This window comes from Gopherus flavomarginatus, chromosome 1 (genome assembly GCF_025201925.1).
Source record: "Gopherus flavomarginatus isolate rGopFla2 chromosome 1, rGopFla2.mat.asm, whole genome shotgun sequence".
NCBI classification, from domain to species: Eukaryota; Metazoa; Chordata; order Testudines; family Testudinidae; genus Gopherus; species Gopherus flavomarginatus.
In genome coordinates, this window is record NC_066617.1 from 57,173,187 (window position 1) to 57,199,341 (window position 26,155).

General features: G+C 42.5%; 1 protein-coding gene across 2 annotated transcripts in view; it reads left to right on the plus strand.

The window, feature by feature from the left end:
- The window catches only part of CNTN1 (contactin 1), a 434,418-nt gene that overhangs the window by 277,992 nt on the left and 130,271 nt on the right, over positions 1–26,155 (plus strand). For both annotated transcript variants that reach the window (XR_007772052.1, XM_050936109.1), the window contains exons 6-11: positions 3,069–3,164; positions 7,510–7,719; positions 9,577–9,673; positions 9,855–10,036; positions 22,598–22,722; positions 25,256–25,373. Coding sequence is in view for 1 of the 2 variants with exons in the window: in XM_050936109.1 (XP_050792066.1) it covers positions 3,069–3,164; positions 7,510–7,719; positions 9,577–9,673; positions 9,855–10,036; positions 22,598–22,722; positions 25,256–25,373 (828 nt within the window). In the remaining variant the exon portion in view is untranslated. The remainder of the gene's footprint in view (positions 1–3,068; positions 3,165–7,509; positions 7,720–9,576; positions 9,674–9,854; positions 10,037–22,597; positions 22,723–25,255; positions 25,374–26,155) is intronic.

Here is a 26,155-nt window from a genome sequence, read left to right on the forward strand (position 1 = left end):
AATGCTAAACTAATTGTGAAAAACTTTTTAATTTTTTTCATTGACTTGCCCGTTCTATAAAACGAAAAAAAACAAATTTGGTGAAATTCAAAAAATATTCAATATTTGTACTTGGGAGAAAAAGGAAGAGATTTTCATAGTGAAGACAACCATCTTAAATTCAATTAAATAAAAATTGTTATTGGGACAAAATCCAAGCTGACTTCTTAGGAAGGTGGGGGCGGAACTGAAAAGTCCAATCCTGCAAACATTGGCAAAAATATCATTGATCTCAAAGTGGGGCTGAATTGAGTCTCCAGGAGAGAAATGAATCAAAGTTTTTAAAGTAGTTTTAAAAAAGATTTTAGCTTTCAGCTGTTACCACACACGTGCATACACATACTTGCATGTGCGCACACACACCCACAACAACTTCCTTTGCTTTGGGGAATTTTCTTCTTTGATGTAAAATGTTGGTGCTTTTTTGGCTTATACTGATGAGAGTCAGAAGCTGAACCACCTCCTTTTTGGTGGAAAATGGATTGAAAATTTTAATAACAGGAGCCAAATCATAGCAGAGGGACTGTAGTAGCCAAACAGAGCAAGCAAAGACATTTCCATAATCACTGTACAGTTATAACTGTAAAGTGATTATACAAAATCTTGCACTCTGGTTAATAAAGGATATCTTCCAATTAGAGTTCAAGGATTCACATTCTTTATAATTACTGAGTAATAACGATAGTCATTATGCAACTCAGACACTCAGAGCCAATCAGCATTCAGAGCATTTCATAAGTGGGAAGAAACTGTGCAGTTATAGATCAGTAATTGTACAGACATCTCTATTCACTCTGGCACAGACTGTTCTAGTTCAGTAAACACCTAATTTATTTAGTTTTACATTTAAATTGCCAGTTGTTTTCTATGCCTTTGAATTTGTGGTGATTATTCCTAAATTTCATAAATTTATCCAAAACACGCCATAAATAAAAAGTCCAGACATAAAGTTAGGCATTTACATATTTTAATTCAAAATTATCAAAGTAAATATTAAAGAAATGACAGCTAGATTTTTTTTTCTTTCCTCAAACCATACTTTGGCCATATTCAAAGTAGTATATTTTCCACTCATGGATAGCACTAGTAGTTTTTACAATCACTATAATAGGTTTACAACTGCAGTATGCCAAGATGAAAGAGGGAATGAAAAACAGTGGCAAACTCACAAGAAATTGTGAAATTTTAGAGCCAGGAAAAAAACAGTTTTGGGGCATCATTCCATGTTGTGAAGTCAGAAGCAAATAATATGGCCAGCTGCTTGAGAAGAGTAGTCCACTTTGACAAATGAAAGGCTTCTGTTTCATGCTCTAGGTGAATACATACATACATGCATTCCAAGCCATGCCAGTTTAAGAATGTATGTCCTCCCTGGTTAGGATTTGGGGCTCTCGCTGCCGCGGCTTGGGTTCAATTCCTCATCTAAGAAATATACTTTAATAGGCAGCAGGTTTCAAACAAACAAAAGGAACAAACAGAACAAACAACATTTTTCACACAACACACAGTCAACCTGTGGAACTCCTTGCTAGAGGATGTTATGAAGGTCAAGACTATAACAGGGTTCAAAAAAGAACTAGCTAAGTTCATGGAGGATAGGTCCATCAATGGCTATTAGCCAGGATAGGCAAGGTTGGTGTCCCTAGCCTCTGTTTGCTAGAAGCTGGGAATAGGCGATGGGATGGGTCACTCGATGATTATCTGTTCTATTCATTCCCTGTGGGGCACCTGGCATTGGCCAGTGTTGGAAGACAAAATATTAGGGTAGATGGACCTTTGGTCTGACCCAGAATGGCTGTTCTTATGTTCTTAACTAGCTGAGATTTCATTGCAAATCTAGTTTGTACCAATACTGAACCAACCATAAATAAGAATAATTGGTTGAATTAGTTGTGAGCTAGAAGGTGAATCAAGACAGTGTGGTGTTCAGACATTTGAAGAGATGCCCTGTTTATATATTAATAGCAGAGGTCTTTAGAGATTTCTTTTACGATGTTTGTCCTACAAGCAGTCACTAAAAAGATCTGCTTCTCCTCTTACCCTATTATTTTGTTGTCTCCCTGCTATGTGTACAGTATTTATTCTACTGTCTTCTCAGTTACAGTAGCTCATAAACCATGCTGCTGTCTTTTTGTGTAAATGAGTATGCATCCCAATCCTAATTAGTCGTTATTGTTTCTGCCTTGCTACTCATGAACTTAAGTTGTAGTTAGATCCTGGAACCAGCCTGGGGAAGAGAGTTGAAATAATCTGAATTTAGGTTGGATGATTCCTTTGGCTCTATATTGTGCACAGTTTTTAATACTTTATTATTGTTTATTTAGACTCCATCAGCTCTTAGAAGACCCATTCCGGATTCCCTCACTCCCATTGTACTTTGTGCTATGCAAACACTTAGTAAAAGAGACAGTCCCTGCCCCAGTCTAATTTGATAAGAGATACGACAATGAAAGTGACGCAAGTAAGGTAGCTATTGCCCCGCTTGTAAGTACCACTCTTAACATAAATAAATAAAATCTGCTGTCAGTAACTGACATGCAACCAAACCATGACTGTCTTATAATCGTGGCCACCATTATTGCAATGCTACAGCCTGTAGAATGTGTAACTCAAAAGGATCTGATTCTTGGCCCTTCTACAGAAGACCCTTTGCACTGCTCCACTGGCACAAAGTGATCATATGGCTGTTTCAGCCAGCCAGCTGAGGATCCCCCACTTTTGCCCTACCCATCTTTGGGTTATTGCTCTAAATGCAGCTTGCCTGGACCTGAGAATCAGAGCCAAAGTCAACATTTCTTTTTTTTTATGGGCAGTTGCAACTGCAGTGATTAGAACAGGTAGAGTCATTACAGTTGGTGATGCTAGTATTAAAGCAAGCAAAATAGGCTGTATGGCCCTGCACTTTGTCTCAAACATTGATGTATTTCTACATTCATCTCTAAAGGAGCTGTATGTTTAAATCCGAATATAGAAAATAATCCTAAAACATTGAAAAAACATTGTATATTCTCTTCATTTTTTTAATCTAGATCTTGATACGTTTCCACCCGAGGAACGCTATGAGGTGAAAGTACGGGAGGGTGTTGGAGCAGTGCTTCTTTGCGAGCCTCCTTACCATTCGCCAGGTAATTCAACTGAAACTGCACCATTTTCAGTCTCCATAGTGTGGAAGGGATAGGATGTATATGTGTGATTAAGATATTTTCCATTTAAATCTAATAAATGGGATAAAGATACTGTTGGTATGCACCGTGTAGTTTAAATTAAACATGCATTAAGAAAGGCAAGAAATGATTCCTTCTAATAGTTTTATTTTTTAATCCTTTGGAGAGTGGACTGAGCCCTTCAAGTTAATGAACAAAGATTCTGGAGACTGTTAATACTTCAATTAGTTAAAATTAAATAAAATCTCTGATTATATTCCTCTCCTCCCCACAAAACCTATCATCTTGCTTGCTTCATGGACGTATGGAGAAAGGAGATTTTTTCGATTCATATGAGATGTAAATAAACAGCAGTAACTTTTTTCCCAGGCTCAAACCCACTAGATCAGTTTCAAACAACATGTTTGTAGATTAACAGTGTATAGGACGAGAGAGAAATTTTCCCAGATGTACAAACTAGAATAGAGAAAAGCACAATGCACACAAAACGTTGCTGGTTTTTCTGGTCAATTTGTCTATAAACTATTAAAAGTGTATATAGTGATATGGAATAAACAATAAAGCAAGACTAATAGAAGCTGAGTGAAAATTATGTTGTAATATGTATAACTAAGGCTTCAATTATATGGTGACAGCAATAAGGCACAAATTACTTTTAGAATTTACAAACAGTTTTTGAAATTAGAAATAACATTACTAAAAAGAAATCAAGTAATTTACCTACGGAGGTTGTGGAATCTCTGTCACTGGAGTGTTTTAAGAACAGGTTAGGTGAACACCTGGCAGGGGAGGTCTAGATATTGCTTAGTCCTGCCTCAGTACAGGGGATTGGAATAGATGACCTATCGAGGTCCCTTCCAGTCCTACATTTCTATGATTCTATGAATTTGGGAGGAAGGATGGTCCATTACCTATGGCAGTAACCTGGGACTGAGTTCAGTTCCTTGCTCCACCACAGATTTCCTGTGTGACCTTGGGCAAATCACTTAACCTCCCTGTGCTTCAGTTCCTCATCTGTAATAGCATTTCCCTACCTCACAGGGTGAGGCACTAAGATACTACAATGACGGACCAGATATCTACCTAAGATAAGACAATTCATCTCATCCAGTGGATATCATAGCACCTTGTATCAGGAAAATCAACCAAAATTTTCACGATTTGTTTGTTTCATCCTGATACTGTTGAAGTCAATAGGAGTTTTATCAGTGACCTCAGTAAGAGCAGGATTTGGCCCATTACATTTTACCTTCACTGCATGGTATCATTCACTGTTCCAAGAAGTTTATATATTGACATAATGCAAACAGAAGAAATATATGGATATTTTCTCCTTGGTCTTAACATTTCCATCTGTCTATTTTACGATTTAACAACGTTTAATTCAAGTTTGACATGAATTTAACACTGAATTGTGTTTAGTCTCTTTAATCTGGTACAGTAATTACCAATTCTGAGCTCAGCTTGCCATGTTAAAAGCTGCAGCTGAAGGTCTGAAAGCAAGCAAATTTAAATTAACTCTGCAAACTAATTCTCTCAGATAGTAGTTAGACAATGGTTTGATATTAGACGGCTAAATTATACTTCCTTTTAGAAAATTTGCTATTACTGCTAACTCCCCCCAAAATAGATATTCTCTAGTTGATAGAGAATTCATCATCAAGAAGGACATAGAGAACATGCAAAGTTTCTTGTTTTCCTAATATCCAGAGAATTAATTAAATCTGTTGAAGAAATATCGAAACAACCGTGTTTCTTCAAATAGTTGCACTTTATTTATACAATAAATGATTGCTGATGTCAAATTACCAAAAGTTATCCTGCACTGAGTATGTGCAAGGAAGTAGAAATAGCCATGTTCCAAGAGGTCATTATGGACTCGGGTACCTAATGTTAGATGCTTAGTTCACAGATTTTGATGCTAGTTCCTAGCTTGAGTCAGCTGATGAGATGGTGCCTCAGAGGAAGTTCTGTGATCACTCCCCTAATGAGCTAAGTCCCAGATTTGTAAAGGTATTTAGGTGTTGTGGTGCCTCACTCACTTAGGAGCATATGTCCCATTAACTTTTAGTCAGATAGGTGCCTAAAGACCAGATCCTCAAAAAGATTTAGGCACTACCTCACAGGCATGTTAGGCACCTAAATACAAATTTAGATCCTCAGAACCTCTACTTAGCTGCCATGTAACTTAGTAGGTGCTTAAACTCCCTAAGTTTCCTCTGGTGGGTATATGCAAAGCCACATCAGTCCTGACACTCAGCTTGTAATTCACACCTAAGCCCCAACATAATTCACAAACTAGGAGTTTCTTTACCTACAGGGTCCAATATGGTCGGCATGCTGAAAGCACACCTACTGGATTGAGGGCCTGAACAAAGCACATCTGCCAGAGGGGGAGGTGGCGGCAATGGTGGTGCCACCCCCTTTTTTTAACCAGTAGACATGGGTTCAGCTCCCCACTCTGCTTCATGTGGAGCGGGCACTTGAACCCACTCTCCCATATCCCCGGTGAATGTCCTAACTACTGAGCGAATGGGTATTCTCAAGTGGGTCTCTTTCAATCTTTTCTGTTGAAGCCACTTTGTATTTGTATATATTGGGCCTAAGAGAGAGGGGGAGTGACTTCTAGCCTCATGGTTAGGTACTCTGTTGGGAAGGGGGAGGTCTATACTAATTAATATTTAAGTCTAGAAAAGGGTATATGATCGTGAATCCCAAGCAGAGGGAATCTTAAGTCCCACCTTTCTCCTCAGCATTTCCTGCTGACTATCTTAAGTGGCTCCCTACTCAACTTGCTGGCTTTTGTGAATTCCATTCTTAGGTACCTGTCTCTCCCTACATGTTTGTTCAAATGCTTTCCCTTCACCTCTCTCCTGGTTCTTGTCACACAGACGGAAAGCAGACCAGAAGTCTGCAGTGCAAGCAGTGCAATGTTTACTGGGGTTAATTTCCAGAAGGCATATGTACAGCATAACTCTGTTTTCCAGTGTTTCCATTCTCACTTCCTCAGCAGGCACAATTATACGTGAAGTGCACGCCCACATTCCCACCCCTTACAGCTTATGGTCATGTTCCAATCTGGGGGGTCGGCGGGCTAAGGTCTTCATTCCCACCCCTTTTGTATCCCATGGGAAGGGTAAGGAGTGAGGTTGTACTCCGGTCAGGGGCAGGCATTCCTCTGGTCCATTAGTGTTTTACCTTCCTCCTGAATCCCTCGTTGCCCTTCCTGACTAGTTGCTTGACCTTGCCTTCAGATAAGGAGTCGAAGCAGTTTGCAAGTGTGCGCTCATATATTACATTCCCACCAGGCCCAGTAACACTTCAACTGCTCTTTATCTATTTCCATCATACTAACAAACCCTTCTGCTTTACGCAAAAGCAACATTAACAGTGTCTGTCTTTGTTCTTGTTCACACATATTAGTAAAAACATATATATATCTCCAAAACCTAACAGGCAAGCAGAACTCATAGTACTATCTCAGGCGAAACTACAGGCCTGGATGCTACATTGGCACTAATACTCCTAACAGTGTTGCAGGACTGGGCCTCTAATTCAGGGATTCCATTAAGCAGCACACCTAAACGGTAGGCATTGCAAACACGGAGTGGATCTAGTCCCCTGTGTAGATCTAGTCCTGAATACCTATGATACTTTTGAAAATGAGATTTAGGTTCCTAAATCAGTTAGGCATTCAACATTGACTGGAGCGATGCCTAAATACCTTTAAAAATCATGGCCTAACCCAGTATCTTTGTTTTTTATCTGTGTGATTTTTCATGTAAGCCATCTTTAGATATGTTTTATATCACCTGATATTTCGTATAACATTAAATGGAGTATTTTGAACTTCAGAAGCAAATAGATGGTATCTCACAGACATTCATCTTAATTTAGTCCTCTTAGCAGATAGTACAACATTTTGATTTTAATATTTTGGTTTTAAGAATTGAAGTTGACTTTGTGAGGAGCTGGCAAACACATTTTGTCCCTCCCTACTTTCACTCTTCTAATTTGCTGCTCTGAGATGTATGTTCTTATTTCTTATATGACTCCATCCTCCTAACTAAAAACTAAGGAACTGCTCATTAAAAGAAAGTAAATAAGTTCATAAACTAGTGGGTTTTCTAGGTTTTCTGATTATCTTTATAGATCCCCCTTATTAATCCTTAAATATTGCATACTCTCCAAAAAATCACTGTCTTTTACATTACTATAGAACATACTGTGGCTTGGTTTGGTACAAGAAGCTGATACTATTGCTATTGGGTTTGCTAAATATTAACTAGAAAATATTTTCCTCTAGATGATCTCAGTTATCGCTGGCTTCTGAATGAGTTCCCAGTATTCATTACTTTGGACAAACGGCGATTTGTGTCACAGACAAATGGCAATCTCTACATTGCAAATGTAGAAGCATCAGATAGAGGCAATTATTCATGTTTTGTGTCCAGTCCTTCAATCACAAAGAGTGTATTCAGCAAATTCATTCCACTTATTCCCCAGGCAGTAGACCGTAAGTATTTATGAGAAATGTTCTGTTTGCATTTTGATTTTTTCCCCCATTTACTGCAATATTTTTAGCTCTGAGATAAATCTTAAGGCAGTCAGTGGACTAGCATTTTGGTAGAGTTACTTCAGAGATATTATTTAAATGTTCCATATACACAGGCCCAGATCATTCCCTCCTACATGGGTTTTCTTGGAGAGGAAACCTCCATGAAGATCCCCTCAGAGTCCCTTCTCTGTCCTCAAGATATGAGTTTTTCTCCCCCATCACCATCATGGAGTAGGCCACTGGACCTGTCCCAAAACCTGTCACATCTCCTGGCTTTGGCAGCCCTTGGGATCCCTGCTGGGGAGGTTGTGACTCCATGGAAAACTGAGGCAGCTCCTGGCAGTATTATATTTTCTGGGAAATCCCCTAAGTAGTGGGAAACCCAGCCTCTTCTGGCCCACTCTCCCATTCCCTTCTACCTTCCGCTATGTGATGACTCTGGAATGGTATTGTAAAAGCCACTGACCTGCTCTTCCTGCAGGAGAAAGAGAAAATCTGTACTTGGTTATCAAGAGATCAAAGGCTTTGTTTAGTGATGCCAATCCCCTGAGCCTTCTCTTTGGCTTCATGTTACTAGATTTTTCACTGCCATTTCTTCAGCAAAGTTACGCATTTTCAATACTGTAAATACTGCCCTGCTTGTACTTTGGAATGTCCATCACTTGTCTTTCACCCACTCTCTGCTTGATGCAAGATTTAGTTTTAACAAAACTGCGCTCACTTGATCAGAGGGCACATATTTTTCATATTTTAAATTTTAAAGAATACACTAGATTCCTATTTCATATTTATTTACTTTACTATTTTAACAGAAAGTTCACCACAGAATTTTCACGTTTAGAGAGAGCTTAGGATAAATACTCATGGTATGTGTGAGTGCTTCCTATCCGTGGAAAAACATGTTATTTGGCATTAGAACTACTGGATAACAATTAAATTAATAATCAATAGGTGCCATTTTTTCACTAGTAGACAAACTATTGACCTTATGCCAGCCTGACTTGAGGCTGGTCTGGAAGAGGGAAGGAATCCGCCCTTTTCCTCAGACCAAGGAGCAGCAGCAGAATTGCTCTGTATTTTCAGAACTTCAGTAACCCTTGCGGCTGTTAGATTTTTTCTCTGCTCTGTAACTGGTAATAGCCAGTGAATCTAGGTAGTTTCAGCTCAATTGATCCTGTCCCTACCTGTTCCTTGGCCCACATCCATACTGAGTTCTTCATCTGATAGCACAAGAGATGCTCCACAAAGCTCAGCTCACTGGTTGATGGGGGTTCGTGTGCCCACGTAGACTCCTGGCATTCCATCACTCCCTATTTCCCTGTTCAACAAAGCACAATAGTTCTGCTACTTCCAAGTACCTCTGTGCTTGCGGAAGAGAAGGGGGTGACCTTAAAGTTCACAAAAATTAAAATGATTCTATCCACACTTGTTCTAAGGAAGCCATGGAGATAAGTTGACTTGGCTTTGACTGCCCACAAAAGATAGGAATGTGCTCTCTCCCTCATCTTTACAATCTACTGTTACACTTCAACATAAATTTAAATGTGTTTACACTACAAAATTGTGCTCTTGAATATATTAGCTATTAATCATCCAGTGAAAGATCTTTTTTTTTTTTTTTAAGAACAGTTCTGCCTTATTGTTAAAGTTGTTCAGTGTTACGTCAGACTTCATTGATAATGGACATGGTGTCACGTATCATAAAGAAAAATTCTCTCTGGATTTTTAAGATGTTTTCTTGAGTTGTAGAAATTAAAATTGCTGTATTAATTTCTGTCACTGATGGCTATGTCTGTGAATCTCTTTTAATGTTAGGATCTAAAGTATATCCAGCTGATATCAAGGTTACGTTCAAGGATACATATGCACTCCTGGGGCAAAATGTGACACTGGAATGTTTTGCACTTGGGAAGTAAGTATACTGTATTTTAATTTAGTTGTAGAATAATATATTGGCTTTCATATCTCATTTGGAGCAAAAATTCAGGATATTTAACACAAAAACATTACATCAGCAAATACATTTCTGCATAATGCAAATTAATAGCCAATTCCTAAACAGTGCTAACTTGTATTATTATGTCTTTTCAAAGCCCTGTTCCTGAGATTAGATGGAATAAGTATCTTGAACCCATGCCAGCAACTGCTGAGATAAGCATGTCTGGTGCAGTTCTCAAGATCTTAAATATTCAGTTTGAAGATGAAGGAACTTATGAATGTGAAGCTGAAAACTATAAAGGAAAAGATAAACATCAGGCAAGAGTTTATGTTCAAGGTAGATAAAGCATTTTAATTCTTCAAACATTCTTATGTCGGGAAGCACCTGTGTTTTCACACTTGATATCCATGTTATCTAATTGCATCATTTTGATACACTTTTTTGAGATAATGAAACAAAATCCAAAATTCATGCATTGTGAGACAACCATAAAAATGATTTATTAATTGAACAACTCCTCAATTTAATTCATTATAATAGCTGTACTTACGTCTTGAATGCAATATGCAAGGGTTTAAAATGACATAAATATGCATAGTGGAAGCTAATTTGCTTAATTGTAGAACAGTCTAATGTAAGAACTGCTAAGGGAAAAAGAGGTCACTAGGTTTATCACACCTTCTTGTTTACTCATTATGTCTGGCTCTCTTCACCCTTTCTGTCTCTTCTTCCTGACTACAATTTCTCTTTTATATACACACTTTCTAAAGATTTCTAAGGTCTCTTAAATGTCTATTTAACCCTAACTTCAGTGACATATTCTACTAATGTATATGAATGTTAATAATTCTTTTGAGCTTTCTCTACTTCACTTTTTCTAGATTTTAAATACATTTGGGTTTTTTTCCATTGGAGGCACATTTCCATTAAATCACTTCATTTTGTAAAAAAATGAGTATCTTAGATCTCAGTGGTGTTTGTTTTCATTCAACAATTGTTTTTATTTTTGTTCCTGTCATTTTGCACCATTGGCTTTCTCTTGTTCCAAACTGTGACATGTCTGTCATTCTCTGTTTAGCACTCAGGAACTTAGTGCATCCTACAGCTAAAAGTGGAATGGGCCTGAAATAACCTGACTCTCACTGTCAGAGGGTCATCACTATTTCTTATACGTGATGATAATTAATATGACTTTTCTATTATTTTGCACTTTTACAGCGCAAGAATAAATGTAGGTGAATTTGGTTTTTGTTTGTTTCTTAAATGCCTTCTCTGTTTCCATGGAATAATTTCTGGAGAAGAATAAGTAATGCATTCTTGTTATCTACAACTCTAAATTGTTTACTTATATCTATTTTATGGTGCTACTAATCAGTTAATATGAGGAATAACTGCAATCAAATAGGAACACAGTAGAGGTAACAAGTATTGTCTTACATTCACTTCAGCAATCACGATGTCACATCCACTTCCCATTGTTACCTCTATAAAAATTGTTTACAGTTATTATGGTGCTCATGGGATAATTCCAAATATTCTGTGACTACCAATGTTTCTTACTTAAATTAGTTGATGCATTACTGATTTACAGTATTCCCTATGCTTGATGGCCTCTGAATTACCCATGTAAGAAAACCTTCACTATAGTATTTCTTGAAACGTGCAGCATTCCTTGTGTTTACAGTTACTGCAATTGGTATAGGACAAGTCAGCTCCCCTATAGTAAATTTGTATCTGCCCTTATGTTTCTGAGACTTCTGCATCTATAGGAAGAGGTGTTTATTCTTTTTTCACCGTATTTTAATATGATTTTGTGCATTCATTCACCATGTCAGAAGGAAAATTAGCTTTAGAAGAGAAGTCCATCAAAATCATGCCAGCGCATGTTTTAGTGGGATAGCTCTGATATCAAGATTACATTGTCTTGAGCTTTTCTGTTAAATGAAAGCTATATTCTTAAACTGACATTTCAAATTAAAATTTTCTCTTTCTGGGGACTATGGTCAGAGATGTAAAGCAGTCATTTGGGGACTGGTCCTGCTTTGAGCAGGGGGTTGGACTAGATGACCTCCTGAGGTTCCTTCCAACCCTGATATTCTATTATTATTCTTCAAGTGATTGCTCATATCCATTCCAGTTAGGTGTGCGCGCGTTGCGTGCACGTTCATCGGAAGACTTTTTACCCTAGCAACACTCGGTGGGTCGGCTGGCCGCCCCCTGGAGTGGCACTGCTATGGCACCAGATATATACCCCTGCCGACCCAGCCACCTTTCAGTTCCTTCTTACTGCCTATGTCGGTCGTTGGAACAGTGGAGCGCAGCTTAGCTGACCTCCACTTCCCTAGCTACTCGTAGTTCTCTCGTTCATTATTGTGTACATAGTTGTTAACTTTTTATATAGTTATACTTAGTTTATCTGTTTATAGCATAGTTAGTGTAATATAGTTAAGAGGGTTTCGGGGATTAGCCCCTTCCCCGCACCCAGTGCCAGGGCCCATGCCCGGTTCACCGGGTTTCAAACCGTGCTCGGCCTGTCGCAAGCTGATGCCAACAGGAGATCCACACGATTCCTGTCTGAAGTGCTTCGGGGAATCGCACCTGACAGCTAAGTGCCACGTTTGCAAGGCTTTCAAGCCACGGACCAAAAAGGAGTGGGACTTCAGACTTAAACAGCTCCTCATGGAGGCAGCTCTCACCCTTCCGCCTTCGGCACCAAGCGCTGGTCAATCGGCGGGCAGAAGTGCCTCCTCGGCACCGGACCGCGCCGGTACTGCCAAGGCATCTCGGCACCGAAGTCGGCTCCATGCCGCTCCCTCTCCCCGAGGTCGAGAAAGACTAAGACTCCTGCTGCTTCTGTGCCGCCTGCACCGCAGCCAGAGAGCTCGTCTAAGTCGGATCGCCCGGCGCCAACACCACTGCGGCACCAACAACGTCAGCACCGTCAATTCCGGTCCCACAAGGGCCATCGAGTCCGGCGCCTGTTAGCTCCCCGGCTCGTGCCGTGGTAGAGCTCACTATCCCATCCACACCGGAGACGTTCTCAACGGTGAAGATCTGATTGCCATGACAGAGTCGATGCTGCCTCTACCCCCGGCATCGCTGGTGCTGGTAATATAGTCTATAGGCAAGCCGGCCTTGATAAGACCACCTTCTGTTGGCACAGCAGACCGGCACCATTCACGATCGTGGTCCCACAGAAGTTCTAGGTCCAGATGGCGCTCCCGCTCCTGATGTCGCTCGCAGTCCCGGCACCGTTCTTCTCCTCGGTACCGGTCGCACTCACGGCACCAGTCGGCATCCCGTTCACCGGCACGCTACTCCCGGCACCGTTCCAGCTCCCGGCACCGCTCCAGGCACCGTGACTCCCGTAGCTGCTTCCAACGTCGAGCCTCGAGATCTCGGTTGACCTACTGGCACCGCTCCGGTTGCAGGTCCCGATCTCGTTCCCGGTACCGGTATGCCTCCCGGTACCGGTCTCTGGTGCCGAGTAGAGCAAGGTCCGCTAGGGACAGAAATTCTGCCCAGGGCTTCTCTGCTCCTCCATGGCCATCCAGACACACTTCAGTGTCGTCCCACACGGACAGCTCTTATGCTCAGGACCGCGATTCTGATGTGCCCACCAGAGTCTTTCAGGAAGCCCAGACCCAGGATCAAGGCCCACATCAGTGGTCCTTCTGGACATCTTGGGCATACCACCAGGCCAAAGGTGCTCCAGTAGTTCCGTCTCGCTCTGCCCCATCAGAGGCTACAGCTAACCATCCCCCTCTGGCTGGAACGGAGGAAGCTCCAGTCCACCCACCGGTCTCCCTGGTCCCACTGGAGCAGGAGGCTACCCAAGAGCAAGAGGCCACACAGGACCCGCTCTTCCCCGGCATTTTCTCTTCCTCTTCTCCGGATGAGGCGGTCAGGAACATCCTCCTCGGGCCCTCCTTCAATTGACCTGAGAGCCCATCAGGACCTCCTCAGGGGGGTAGCACTTAATATAAACCTCCGGGTGAAGGAGGTCCCAGAGGTGGAGGACCCGGTAGTGAACATTCTGTCAGCGGATACCCCCGCCAGAGTGGCTCTACCATTTATCCGGACCATCCAAGCCAATGCCAACACTATATGGCACTCTTCAGCCTCTATCCCGCCTGCGGTCAGAGGAGTCGAGCGTAAATACATGGTACCCTCTAGGGGGTACAATTATTGTATGTCCATCCTCTTCCCTGCTCACTAGTCGTTCAGTCTGTGAATGAGAGGGAGCGTTCTGGCCAACAAGCGCCAGCCCTGAGGTTGAAAGAGGCTAGGTGAATGGACCTGCTCGGCCGCAAAGTGTACTCGGCAGGCGCCCTACAGCTCCGGGTGGCAAATCAACAAGCCCTGCTCAGCCGCTATAATTACAACACCTGGGCGGAGGTGAGTAGGTTTACGGAGCTACTCCCTCAGGACTCCCGCCAAGCATTCGCTGCCTTCTTGGAGGAAGGGAAAAAGGTGGCCAGAACTTCCCTCCAGGCCTCACTAGATGCAGCCGATTCAGCAGCCAGGACTCTGGCCTCAGGTGTTGCCATGAGACGCATCTCATGACTGCAGGTTTCCAACCTCCCACCAGAGCTACAATATACCATCCAGGACTTGCTGTTTGATGGTAAAGGTCTTTTCTTGGAAAAGACTGGACCCTGGACCCAAAGCCTGAAGGACAATAGGGTCATAATGCGTTCTCTATTCATACATACGCCAATGACCCAACGCAGGCCTTTCCGTCCCCAGCCTCACCGCCAGTACTTTGTGCCTAGACACAGACAAGACTTGGGCAGGCGGCACGGACAAGGTGGGCGTAGACGCCAGTCACGACCCCAAGGGGGCCAAAATCAAGGTCCCTCTAAATCGCCAGCGGGACCTAAGTCCAACTTTTGAAGGTGCGCCCAAGGACGGCATACCAGTTACAGGCCAGGATCCTTTTCCTCCCTTCTCCCCGTCTCTCCTATTTCCTCCCGGCGTGGTCCCAGTTAACCTCAGATCTCTGGGTCCTACGCACGGTGAAATATAGATACCACCTCCAATTTCTTTCAACCCCACCCTCCAACCCCGTCCCTGTTCAGGGACCCCTCTCACAAGCAATTCCTATTGCAAGAGATGCGGACACTCCTCGCCATGGGAGTGATAGAGGAGGTACCAAAGGACGAAGAGGGCAAGGGGTTTTACTCCCATTATTTCCTAATCTCCAAGTCAAAGAGAAGTCTCAGACCTATCCTAGACCTGCGAGGACTCCACAAGTTTATGATGAAGTTAAAGTTCCGCATGGAATCCCTGGGGACCATTATCCTGTCCTTGGATCCTGAAGACTGGTATGCTGCCCTCGATATGAAGGACGTGTACTTTCACATTGCCATTTTTCCTCTGCACAGGAGGTACCTTCGCTGTGTAGCCGACTGTCAGCACTTCCAGTTTACGGTCCTGCCCTTTGGCCTTTCTACGGCCCCAAGGGTATTTACAAAATGTATTGCCGTAGTCGCCGCATATCTCCGCCGACATTGGATACACGTATTTCCGTATCTGGACGATTGGCTCATCCGAGGAGCCTCCGAGACACAAGTCACTCAGCATGTGGGCATTGTCAGGGACCTATTCACACATCTAGGCCTGATGATCTATATGGAGAAAGCCACTCTGGTTCCCACGCAGAGGTTAGACTTCATAGGAGCTACCCTGGACTCCAATCTAGCCAAGGCCTACTTACCACAGCCGCGTTTTCAGGCAATGGCAACAATCATCCGAGGTCTGCAGAATTTCCCGACGACCTCGGCTCGCACTTGTCTTGGTCTCCTAGGTCACATGGCTGCCTGCACGTTCGTGACCAAATATGCCAGACTCCGCCTCCGTCCTCTCCAAACTTGGCTCAACTCGGTATACTGCCTGGGTAGGGACCCAATAGATACTATAGTCACCATTCCCCCGAGCATTCTAGGTTCCCTAGACTGGTGGCTGACTCCCTCTCTGGTGTGTGCAGGGCTGCCGTTCCATCCGCCCCAACCCTCAATGTCCCTGACGACAGACGCATCATCTCTCGGCTGGGGTGCTCATCTCGGATGCCTTCATACTCAAGGCCTCTGGTCATCTCAGGAATTGGAGCTACACATAAATGTCCGAGAGCTGCGAGCAGTCCGTCTGGCGTGCCAGGTGTTCCAGCAACATCTACAAGACCGTTGTGTCTCAGTGTTTACAGACAACACAATGGCCATGTATTATATAAACAAACAGGGAGGGACTCGATCTTCTCCCCTTTGTCAGGAGACCATCCGACTCTGGGACTTTTGCATAGCCCACTCGATAGACCTGGTATCGTCCTTTCTCCCAGGGGTTCGGAACACTCTGGCGGATCAACTGAGCAGGTCCTTCCTGTGCCATGAGTGGTTGATACGCCCGGATGTTATTCATTCGGTTTTCCAGAGGTGGGGATTTCCCCACATAGACCTGTTCGCCTCTTGCAAGAACAGGAAATGCCAGATGTTCTGCTCCTTCCAGGGTCTTTCACCAGGGTCGATCTCGGACGCATTCCTAATGCCGTGGAAGAACCGCCTGCTCTATGCCTTCCCACCGTTCCCGCTGGTTCACAAGGTCCTACTAAAACTCTGCAGGGACAGAGCGCACCTAATCATGATCGCTCCAGCGTGGTCCAGGCAACACTGGTACACCATGCTGCTAGACCTGTCGATAGCCAACCCAATTACCCTGCCACTCCACCCAGACCTCATAACTCAGGACCACAGCAGTCTTCGCCACCCGGACCTGCAGGCCCTTCACCTCACGGCGTGGCTGCTGCGTGGCTAAACCAGTCAGCGTTACGTTGCTCTGCTTCGGTACAAGTACTCCTGGGTAGCAGGAAGCCTTCCACTCAGTCAACGTATCTGACCAAATGGAAGCATTTCTCCTGCTGGTGTGGAACGCAGAATGTTACTCCCACTGAGGTCTTGATCCCTACTGTCTTGGAGTACCTCTGGTCTCTTAAGCAGCAGGGCCTGGCGGTGTCTTCATTGAGGGTGCACTTGGCGGCCATCTCTACCTTCCACCCAGGGGAGAGTGGCCGCTCAGTGTTCTTGCACTCTATAGTTACTAGATTTCTCAAGGGCCTGGAACGCCTATACCCCCAAGTACGCCGCCCTGCCCCTACCTGGGACCTCAACCTAGTCCTAAACAGACTTATGTCGCCACCATTCGAGCCGTTGGCAATTTGCTCACTGCTATACCTGTCCTGGAAGACAGTTTTCCTCGTAGCCATTATATTGGCCAGACTAGTTTCCGAGCTTCGTGTGCTCATGGTGGACAAGGTGCAGTTGCGACCACATCCAGTGTTCGTCCCTAAAGTGGTATCAGCCTTCCACACCAATCAGGAAATCTTCCTTCCAGTCTTCTTCCCGAAGCCGCACTCATCTCGATGGGAACAACAATTGCACTCCCTAGGTGTCCGTAGGGCGCTCACATTTTATATCGAATGGACGAAGCCCTTTCGTAAATCACCCCAACTCTTTGTTGCAGTGGCAGATCGAATGAAGGGCCTACCTATATCCTCCCAGAGGATCTCCTCTTGGGTGACGGTGGGCATCCGCACTTGCTACAACTTGGCTCATGTTCCCTCGGGCCATCTCACCGCACATTCTACCAGAGCTCAGGCTTCATCTGCTGCCTTCCTGGCTCATGTACCAATCCAGGAAATATGTCGCACAGCTACCTGGTCCTCGGTCCACACATTTGCTTCGCATTATGCTCTGGTTCAACAGTCTAGAGATGATGCAGCCTTTGGCTCAGCAGTTTTGCATTCTGCCACGTCTCACTCCGACCCCACTGCCTAGGTAAGGCTTGGGAATCACCCAACTGGAATGGATATGAGCAATCACTCAAAGAAGAAAAGACGGTTACTCACCTTTGTAACTGTTGTTCTTCGAGATGTGTTGCTCATATCCATTCCACACCCACCCTCCTTCCCCACTGTCGGAGTAACCAGCAAGAAGGAACTGAAGGGTGGCTGGGTCGGCAGGGGTATATATCCGGTGCCATAGTGACGCCACTCCAGGGGGCGCCCAGCCGACCCACCGAGTGTTGCTAGGGTAAAAAGTCTTCTGACGAACGTGCACACGGCGTGCACACACCTAACTGGAATGGATATGAGCAACACATCTCGAATAACAACAGTTACAAAGGTGAGTAACCGTCTTTTCTCTATTTGACCCAATATGCCTGCCTATACCATTTTTAAAGAATTAACTTTCTTTAACTTTATAAAAAATCTAATTTGGAAGGGCAGGTAGGAGGGTGGAGGGGAATTATTATGACTTGACCCACAGATTCTAAGTTTGCTATGATTAGTTATCTGTGCTGTAAATATGTATATTTTAACTTCTTGTGCGGGCTTAGTGGGAAAATTATAGGGATATGTATATCTTGTAGGGTGTGTACACCCCCATATAGATGCGGTTGCATATACCTAGTCTCCCATTAGAACAAGGATATCAAAAAGGAGGAAGTGGAAAAATGGGCATGCTTCCAGTAGGAAGAGTTTACAGCAGTTCCAGGAAGCAATATGCAACTAGGAAAATGAATGACTATCGTGCTTAAGAGAGATTTGATATGAAAAGTGTTGTTAATTTTCCCTATGGCTGAAGCACCCCATCTTGTTGCATCCACTAGATTCTGCATAGGACACTCAACAAGATCTTCTATAAATGAATATTTTCGAGAGGGCAAGTTAAAGATAAATTTCCAGCCATAAGCCTGGATTCTTTCAATTGGCTTAACCAGATCCGTAGTATTAGCTTTGCATACTTGTTCATTATTTCATTATAGTTTGTGTATGCCTTTGGCTAAAATTTCAGCACAGTTTGTCACTCAGAATGACTTTCAGTTGACTGGCCTCATGAAACACTTCATGCCATCACTTGCAATTAATATAGGCATTATTTTCTTGCACATTCTGCTATAGTTGACATGCACTGATGCTTACAGTCCAAGAAGAAGAGTCTGATTTTTCCATGCAAATAAAACCTTGTGTTGCACACTGCACATGAAAGCATGAACCTGTGTTTTGGCAAAAAGGAATAATCCTTAGTCCTAATATAACAATTGTAAACTGGACTGCTACACTTGTAGTGAACTGGTGCAGTCCATATAATTATAGCAAACAGTATTTTGCTAAGAGACACACAAGAGTAATTACAAATAAAAGACAGAAACCTCTCTGCTCCTTCCCCATAAATTCTCAGTTCCTTCTTAAAGAATATATAAAGCAGTATGAGATGTAAAACACAGCACCATCAATACAGTCAAAATACCTTTGTTTTGCTGCCTAAAACTAGGAGCTAATATTAATGAATAGCACAGTATTGTAATGATTCTTCTTTAAGCAATTGCACATGTCAATTCCACTGTACTTCATCCACAGTTGTCTGAGATTTTTCCTTTAGCAGTTCCCGTCAGGGCAGCATGAGCTCCTGGTGCCTCATGCCACTGCTCACAGGTATAAAGGGCTCCACTGCCCCTAAGACTCCCCCTCAGTTCCTTCCTACCACCCATGATAGTTATTGGAGCTGTGATCTTTGCATTTCAAAAATCTTCCCTCACCTTGTTTATATAGTTCCTGTCGTGTTAGTTTGGCTTGGAGTAGTGGTTTTGTATATAGTTACCTATTATAATAAGTTTAGTCTAGTCCTTAGTGTAAACTGCTCTCTGGTGCTTTTATGGGTACCGGGTCCGGTGCAGGACTCATGCCACATTCTCCTGGCTTTAAAGGCTGTCACACCTATGGCAAGCCAGTGCTAGTCAGTGACTTCCGCCCCAGCTGTCTGAAATATCTAGGGGAAGCCCACATAGGTGACAAATGTCACATTTGTAGAGGACAGGGTGGCCAGGCTCAAATATTTACACATGGCATCTGTGCTTTGCCCTCCATCAGAACCTTCCTGTTTGGAGCATGTATGAGTTGATCAAGAGTGCTCTGTCCATTCTAGCTAGCCTCACTGGTACCAAAGAAGTCCTCAGAGGACTCGGTACTGGGGCCTTTGAGATCTGCAGGTGAGGCACTGGGTGCTGCAAAGGATATTGAGGGGCACTCAAAGAAGAGACCTTCCCCCCAGCACAACTTCCCTACAAAGAGGGATTGCTGATTGCCAAGCCTAGGAAGGGCCCATTGAGACCAATCGCAGGACTGGCACAACTCCTAGTACTGATGGATCAACTCCTGGTACTTTGACGGTACTATCTGCCTGAAGCGCTTGAGGCAGCTTGCAAACTACTGAACTTGTTGGTTCTGGTTTCACTTATGGGACAAGATTCCTGTCTGGCACCAGAAGTGGGCGAGTTGGATTCTCTAGTGCCTGTTCTGGTACCAGTCACCATTCAATACCGGTGGCTGCTACAGTTGCAGCATCTCAGCAAATTCCATCACGAGGAAAGCCTGCAGTGATCTCACTGTTGCCTCTGTCACCTGATTTGTAGCAGGTCTCCCTGATAACACTGAGGTCAGCTCCCCCATGGCCAGAGGAAGCAGACTCTTTCCCCTTTTCGGATTCTAAGGTCGATCGTATGTCTTCAGGCCAAAGCAACCCTAGCTGGATGTCTCTCCACCTTGGTTCAGATCAATGGCTGGCAAACAGCTGGGTCCCAGCACTTCTGGAGCCTTTGTGGCTCTCCCCGATGCTCTGTAGTATTCAGTAGACATTGGGACATGAGCACCAGTCTCCATTCCCCCTCTGCCGATATCAGTACTGTGCAAGGGGAATTGATTACTCCTGTGCAATAATTGGATGTGGGTCCCCCTCAACAACCACTGGCCTCTTCTTCTTCATCCCTGGATGAGGCAGTACTTGGGGAGTCTACCTCACCCCCACGAGATGACTTCAGAGTCCACCAGGACATGCTCAAAAGGGTGACTGTGGCTCTGGATAGCCAGCCAGAGAAGGTGCAAAATGTGGAACCAGAATTGAGATTTCCTTAAAAGTATCAGCTGTTAATTCCCAGTCTTAGAACGACTCCTTTATATTTCAAGAAATTAGCATTTCAAGAAATGATTGATAGTGATGTGGCTAAAAAATTGGAGGATGCCCAAGTGCAAGCTATTCACTGGCTATTCATGATCAGAAGAGAGAGAGACTGTTTCCCAAATGGATCCCAGGCCAGATGACATTTGTAGTTGATGTGAAGGCAAAGGCAAAGCCACATTAGCAACTGTTAAAATGGTACATGAAGAAGTGGTCAGATAGTAGTTACTATGTGTCTGGAGACATTGACAGTTGGAAAACCACAATGCTGAGGAGAGTATTGGAAAACGTGGAGAACAGGGAGCCAGAAGCAAGCATTCCAGGCATAAGATGCCAGGGGAAAAAGTACATGCCAGGAAGGCATAGTTATGCATCTGGAAAAAGCAGCCTAGGATAAATCCAAAACTTGCTCCTTTTTGGAGAGGATTTTGCCCACTGATCAAGACACTAAATAACTTATCCTTGCTGATACATAATCCATACATAATACATAATCAAGAACTGCTGCACAAAATCACCAAAAGAAAGGAGAGAATAAATACTGAGAGTGTTTGTGGCAAAGTGTACCTGCCCTTTGTGACTCCCTACAGGAGGCCTGGCAGTCCTACTACATCCTGCCCCAGACAGCAGTGAAATGACAGGACAGGTGCAGCAAAGGTGGCCCCTGGGATAAAAGGAGATGCAGGTCAGTTCATGGCTGGGACCAGAGGAGCAAGGAAGAGTGCTCCTTTCTGCCTAATAGAGCTTGAGGGATAGTCAGAGTTTGTTTCTGGCTACATTTTCTTAAGCTGGGTTTGCAGGGAGAGAAAGGACAAAACAACCTTAACCCTGAAATAAGAGTGAAGCTAAAGGGGCCAGATAGAAATAAGCTAATGGAAGAAGCAGCAATGAATTGGATCAAGCTGTGCAGGGCTGCTGTTTTGTAGGGTCCCTGGATTGGAACCCAGAGTAGTGGGAGGTCCGGGTTCCCCACAGATTTTGTGCCATAAACTCCAAGAAAGGGAGCTTATTTAGGAGTAGGAACAAAGGGCTGAATTTAAAGGGTCCAGAGCTGGGCCCACAGGTGTGCTGCGAAAAGCCACCTGCCTGCCGTGCTTGGGGTGGCAAAAAACATAGAGCCGCCTCTGCAGGGCAGATACCCCTTGGGCCTCCTGTTCCCACTCTGGTAAGATTTTAAAAGCATCTGCAGTTTAGTAAGCAGAGAGTAAGAAACGTAATATTATTATTCACCATAAAAGGATTGAAGGATATTGTAGCTTTCTTTAAAATTGTATATTATTATTATTCTTTGTATTACAACAGTGCCTAGTCATGGAACAGGACCCCATTGTGCTAAGAGGTGTACACTCATGGAACAAAACGATTGTTCCTACTTCAGAGAGATTATAATCTAAATATAACACAGGAGACAACAGATTGATACAGACAGGGAACAATATATAATAATTACAATACAATAATTTTTTTCAAGTACAAAGAAAATTGAGACAATATTGGTCAGCATCCTTGGCAGTGTTAGCAGCACACCAGCAGCCTAACCATTGTCAAGTTTTTATAGGAATTGGTGTCCTGTATTGGACAACTAAGGGGAAAAAGTAACTTTGGTTAACGGTGAAGATCTATTGCAGTGAATCTATAATCCTGGTTCAGTGGGACTAATGAACAGAGTCCTAATGAAAGAGGCCTAGAACTTCAGGATACTTTTCATCATGTTAGGAAATGCATGGTCTTATTGCAGTTGCACGGTGCAAATTGGCTTTTGATACTCAGTGCTATTGCTTAATTCTTAGTGGAATATTGAGGATAAAAACACATGAATAGAACTAAATAATGATTATTAAATTTATATTTAATATTTATAGGGTATTCTGTTTCCTTTATTTTTCAGCATATCCAGAATGGGTAGAACATATCAATGACACAGAGAGAGACATAGGCAGTGATCTATACTGGCCTTGTGTAGCCACAGGCAAGCCTACTCCAACAATCAGGTGGTTGAAAAACGGAGTATCGGTTGGTATATTTCTATGTATTATGCTGTATTAATTGTTTATGTAGACATAGAAAATGATTTTTAAAGTATACATTATTAAACAGTTAGAAGCCTTGTGAATTATATGATATAAACCTTTGATAATTCAGACTACATTAAGGACAAAATGTATTTCTATACCCTACTTATATCTCAGTCTGCTCTTCGGTTGTTAAATGCATCTTCTCAGATTATTTCATATTCAGTTCATATAACCTGATTTTTTGTAGCATACGTTTGGGATATCTTTTTTTTTTAAACTGGGAGCCGTTACAATGAATGCTATTTTGTTGTCTCTAAATAAAAGTGCCCCCCCCCCCCCCCAATTCCATTTTACCACATTAAACATGAATGTATCTCAAAAGATAAGTGGAAAAGATTGAGCCAATGGAAGGATGTTGGAAATGTTTAAAAATAAGATTGCTGTTCTCATTATATTACATACAACTTTTTCATGTATTTCATGTCACAGAATATTGCAAATTTCACGTTTTCAGTGGATGTGAAGTGTAAAATAAAAGCACTGCCAAATAATGAGACCTAATTTTCTATCAGCTTTCCAATTGTTATCCTTTCTGGAGGAGTATTTTCTGAGTCTTAAATATATATTAATTTTCACTTCAGTACCCTCAACAATAGTTTTAATAGCCATTGGTAGAGTTTCTCATTTTAGGTTTTAACTGATAAACATTGATATATCGCCTCCTATAGAAAAATAAATGAGATTGGTGTTTATTCAGTGAATACCGGAGAAACACTGGAAATGGTTACTTGTACCTAAGGGCTTATCTACATGGAGTAATAATGTGGATTACAAGGGTGTGATTTCTAAAGTGCACTCAAGTGTGTTGCACATTAATTGGTCTGTGTAGACCCTGTTGGTGCAAATTAAAGTTTCCCTAGTGCACTTTCACATATGGTCATTTGAAACAGTACTAAGTTAAAGTTAATTAAGGAACATTACATTGGGATTACTCGTTATAGTAAATACAAGGAGAAAGCCCTGAAAAACCCTGATTTTTGGACATCTACATAGGACTCATCACTGCTACTGATATAACCCCCCCAAAATGAAATGAATAAACCCTGAAAAACAGAAACCCTACCATTGTTTATGTTGGACTCACAGTATTGTGTGCTCTACTGCTGTAGAATAGGCCAAAAAGAAGAGGATTCACAATACAACTAACACACTGCTGCATTTACTGAGCTGTAATCACAGTGATACTGGTATACAGACAAAGAAAACAATGGGGCAGAGCTATTTTGGCTGCATTCTTTGAGAAAAATATGATGGAGAGCAGAAAAAGGGAGCAGGCATATCAGTGGCTGCCATATGGAAAAGGATTAAACCAGAAGAAAACAATCCTGTTTTCAAGCTTCTATGGTTATTACAAACAAGAGATTTCACAAGCAAAATTACTTGATTGTCCCTTTTAACTGGACGGTCACTGACAAAATGTACATATTGGATTGCAGAAAATATCATGTAGTTCTCAAATATGTCACACAATTATACTGTGTGTTAAGGTTAAAATATTATTTCTGGTTGAAAAGAACAAAAATATTCTCATTTCCATAAGAAAAAATTTTTGTTTCCAAATCAAACAGGTTTTCTTTTTTTATATTAAATATTTCCCTTGGTTGACACCAGAGAGAATTTCCTTTAAAAAAGCTGATTTAAATATTTTTGATTAATAAAAAACAGTACAGAGAATGCAAAAAAAAGTAATATTTCTTTAATTTTCAACTATCCCAGATACTAAAATTGACCCTTATGCTAGGTCTAAAGCTGCTCAGCCTATTTTCCACAAGAACATAGTTTATTAACTTTTTTTTTAAATGGTTATCTACTGTAGTTCACAAAAGGTCTTGCTGTGTTTCTGTTTGGGGTTTTATTTTTCCCAAGCTATATCAACTACTTCATCATATTTACCATGTTATTGGTTATTAGAAGCAAGACACTCGAAGAGGCCCATACCAATCCTCATTGAAGTCCTTTAGAAGAATCCCATTGACTTCAATAGGTTGTAGAGCAAGCCTTAACCATGCAAATACTAATATTATTGTAAAACAAGGTACTACAATATACTGTAGATGTTAGCTTGCAATTTGTTTAAGTAAAGCACATTGGCGTGGGCCATTGGCATAGTGGATGTGCTATGTGCTAAGCATGTGGAAAAAACTGATTTGGTTCCTGGTTCTCCAGCCATCTTAACACTGGATCTGCAGTGCTAGGATTGTTATAGAGGCATCTTATACTGATGTGCGCGATTGCTCAGCCATGATCCTTCCAGTCAAGTAGGGAGCCAGCACAGAATCTTTTCATTCAAAAAGATGGTGGCTGCAACATATTTCCATGAGGTCTGGAATGTAAAGTAGGGAAAAATAAAGGGTCTTCAGTATTTAAAGGAATGTGTGAAGCACTAATACCAAAATAAGAAAATTAAAGAAGCATGGAAGGATAGAAATCTTAGTGAATGTGATATTCTTATTGTTCTGGGTTTTTTTCAGTTCCGGAGAGGTGAATTAAGAATACAAAGCCTGACTGTCGAGGATGCCGGCATGTATCAGTGTATAGCAGAAAATGTACATGGAATTATATACGCAAATGCTGAGCTGAAGGTTGTGGGTCAGTGAGATATTCTGCTTTTGTATCAACTTGTAAAACACTTTCAAATTTGAACAAAATGGTAGTCAGATTTCCATATTTACAAGCGCTGATTTTTATGTAAAATACAGAGCCCTGACACCACATGGCTTATTCTGTAATAATAAATTTAATAATTTTATTGCCCTGTTCTGATTGAATATAACTGAGGTGATGTTTTAACACTTGAAATATTTAAAATCTCTAACGGGGTACTGAGGAACCAAATTTTACCACCTTTAATTTTGTCATTACTTTGTAAGAAATGTCCTCTGGAGTTTCACCTCCTCTCTTCCCACTGTAGCTGCAAACTTGGATGGGTCTCATATCAAGGGTTTGCAGTGCTTGTTGAGGTGTGGCTTCTGCCCCTGCTCATCTTACCTACTCCATTGGCCACCCTCTGCTTTCTCCAGTATCTGTTCTGCCAGTCAACACGCAACCTCTAATTGACTGCTGATGCTCCTCCTACCACCTTTTTGCCCTCCCACAGCCTTTCAGGAGCTGAGGCTCTAACCCGTCCTCTTTACCCCAGTCTAGTGGCTAGACCACTTTTAGAGGTTTCATCCTATTACTGCCTCCAAGATAACTCATGCTGTTCTATAGCTCAAGCAGTAGAAACTCAGATTGTTAGATCCAGAGGTCCCATGTTCAACCACAGTGGACGACGCCTCCATTGATATATTTATATTGCTTGATGCCCTGTCCAGCTTACGTGGCTTTCTCAGGAATTTCCTCAGCCCAGTTGGCTTGTGATCTTCTCATCT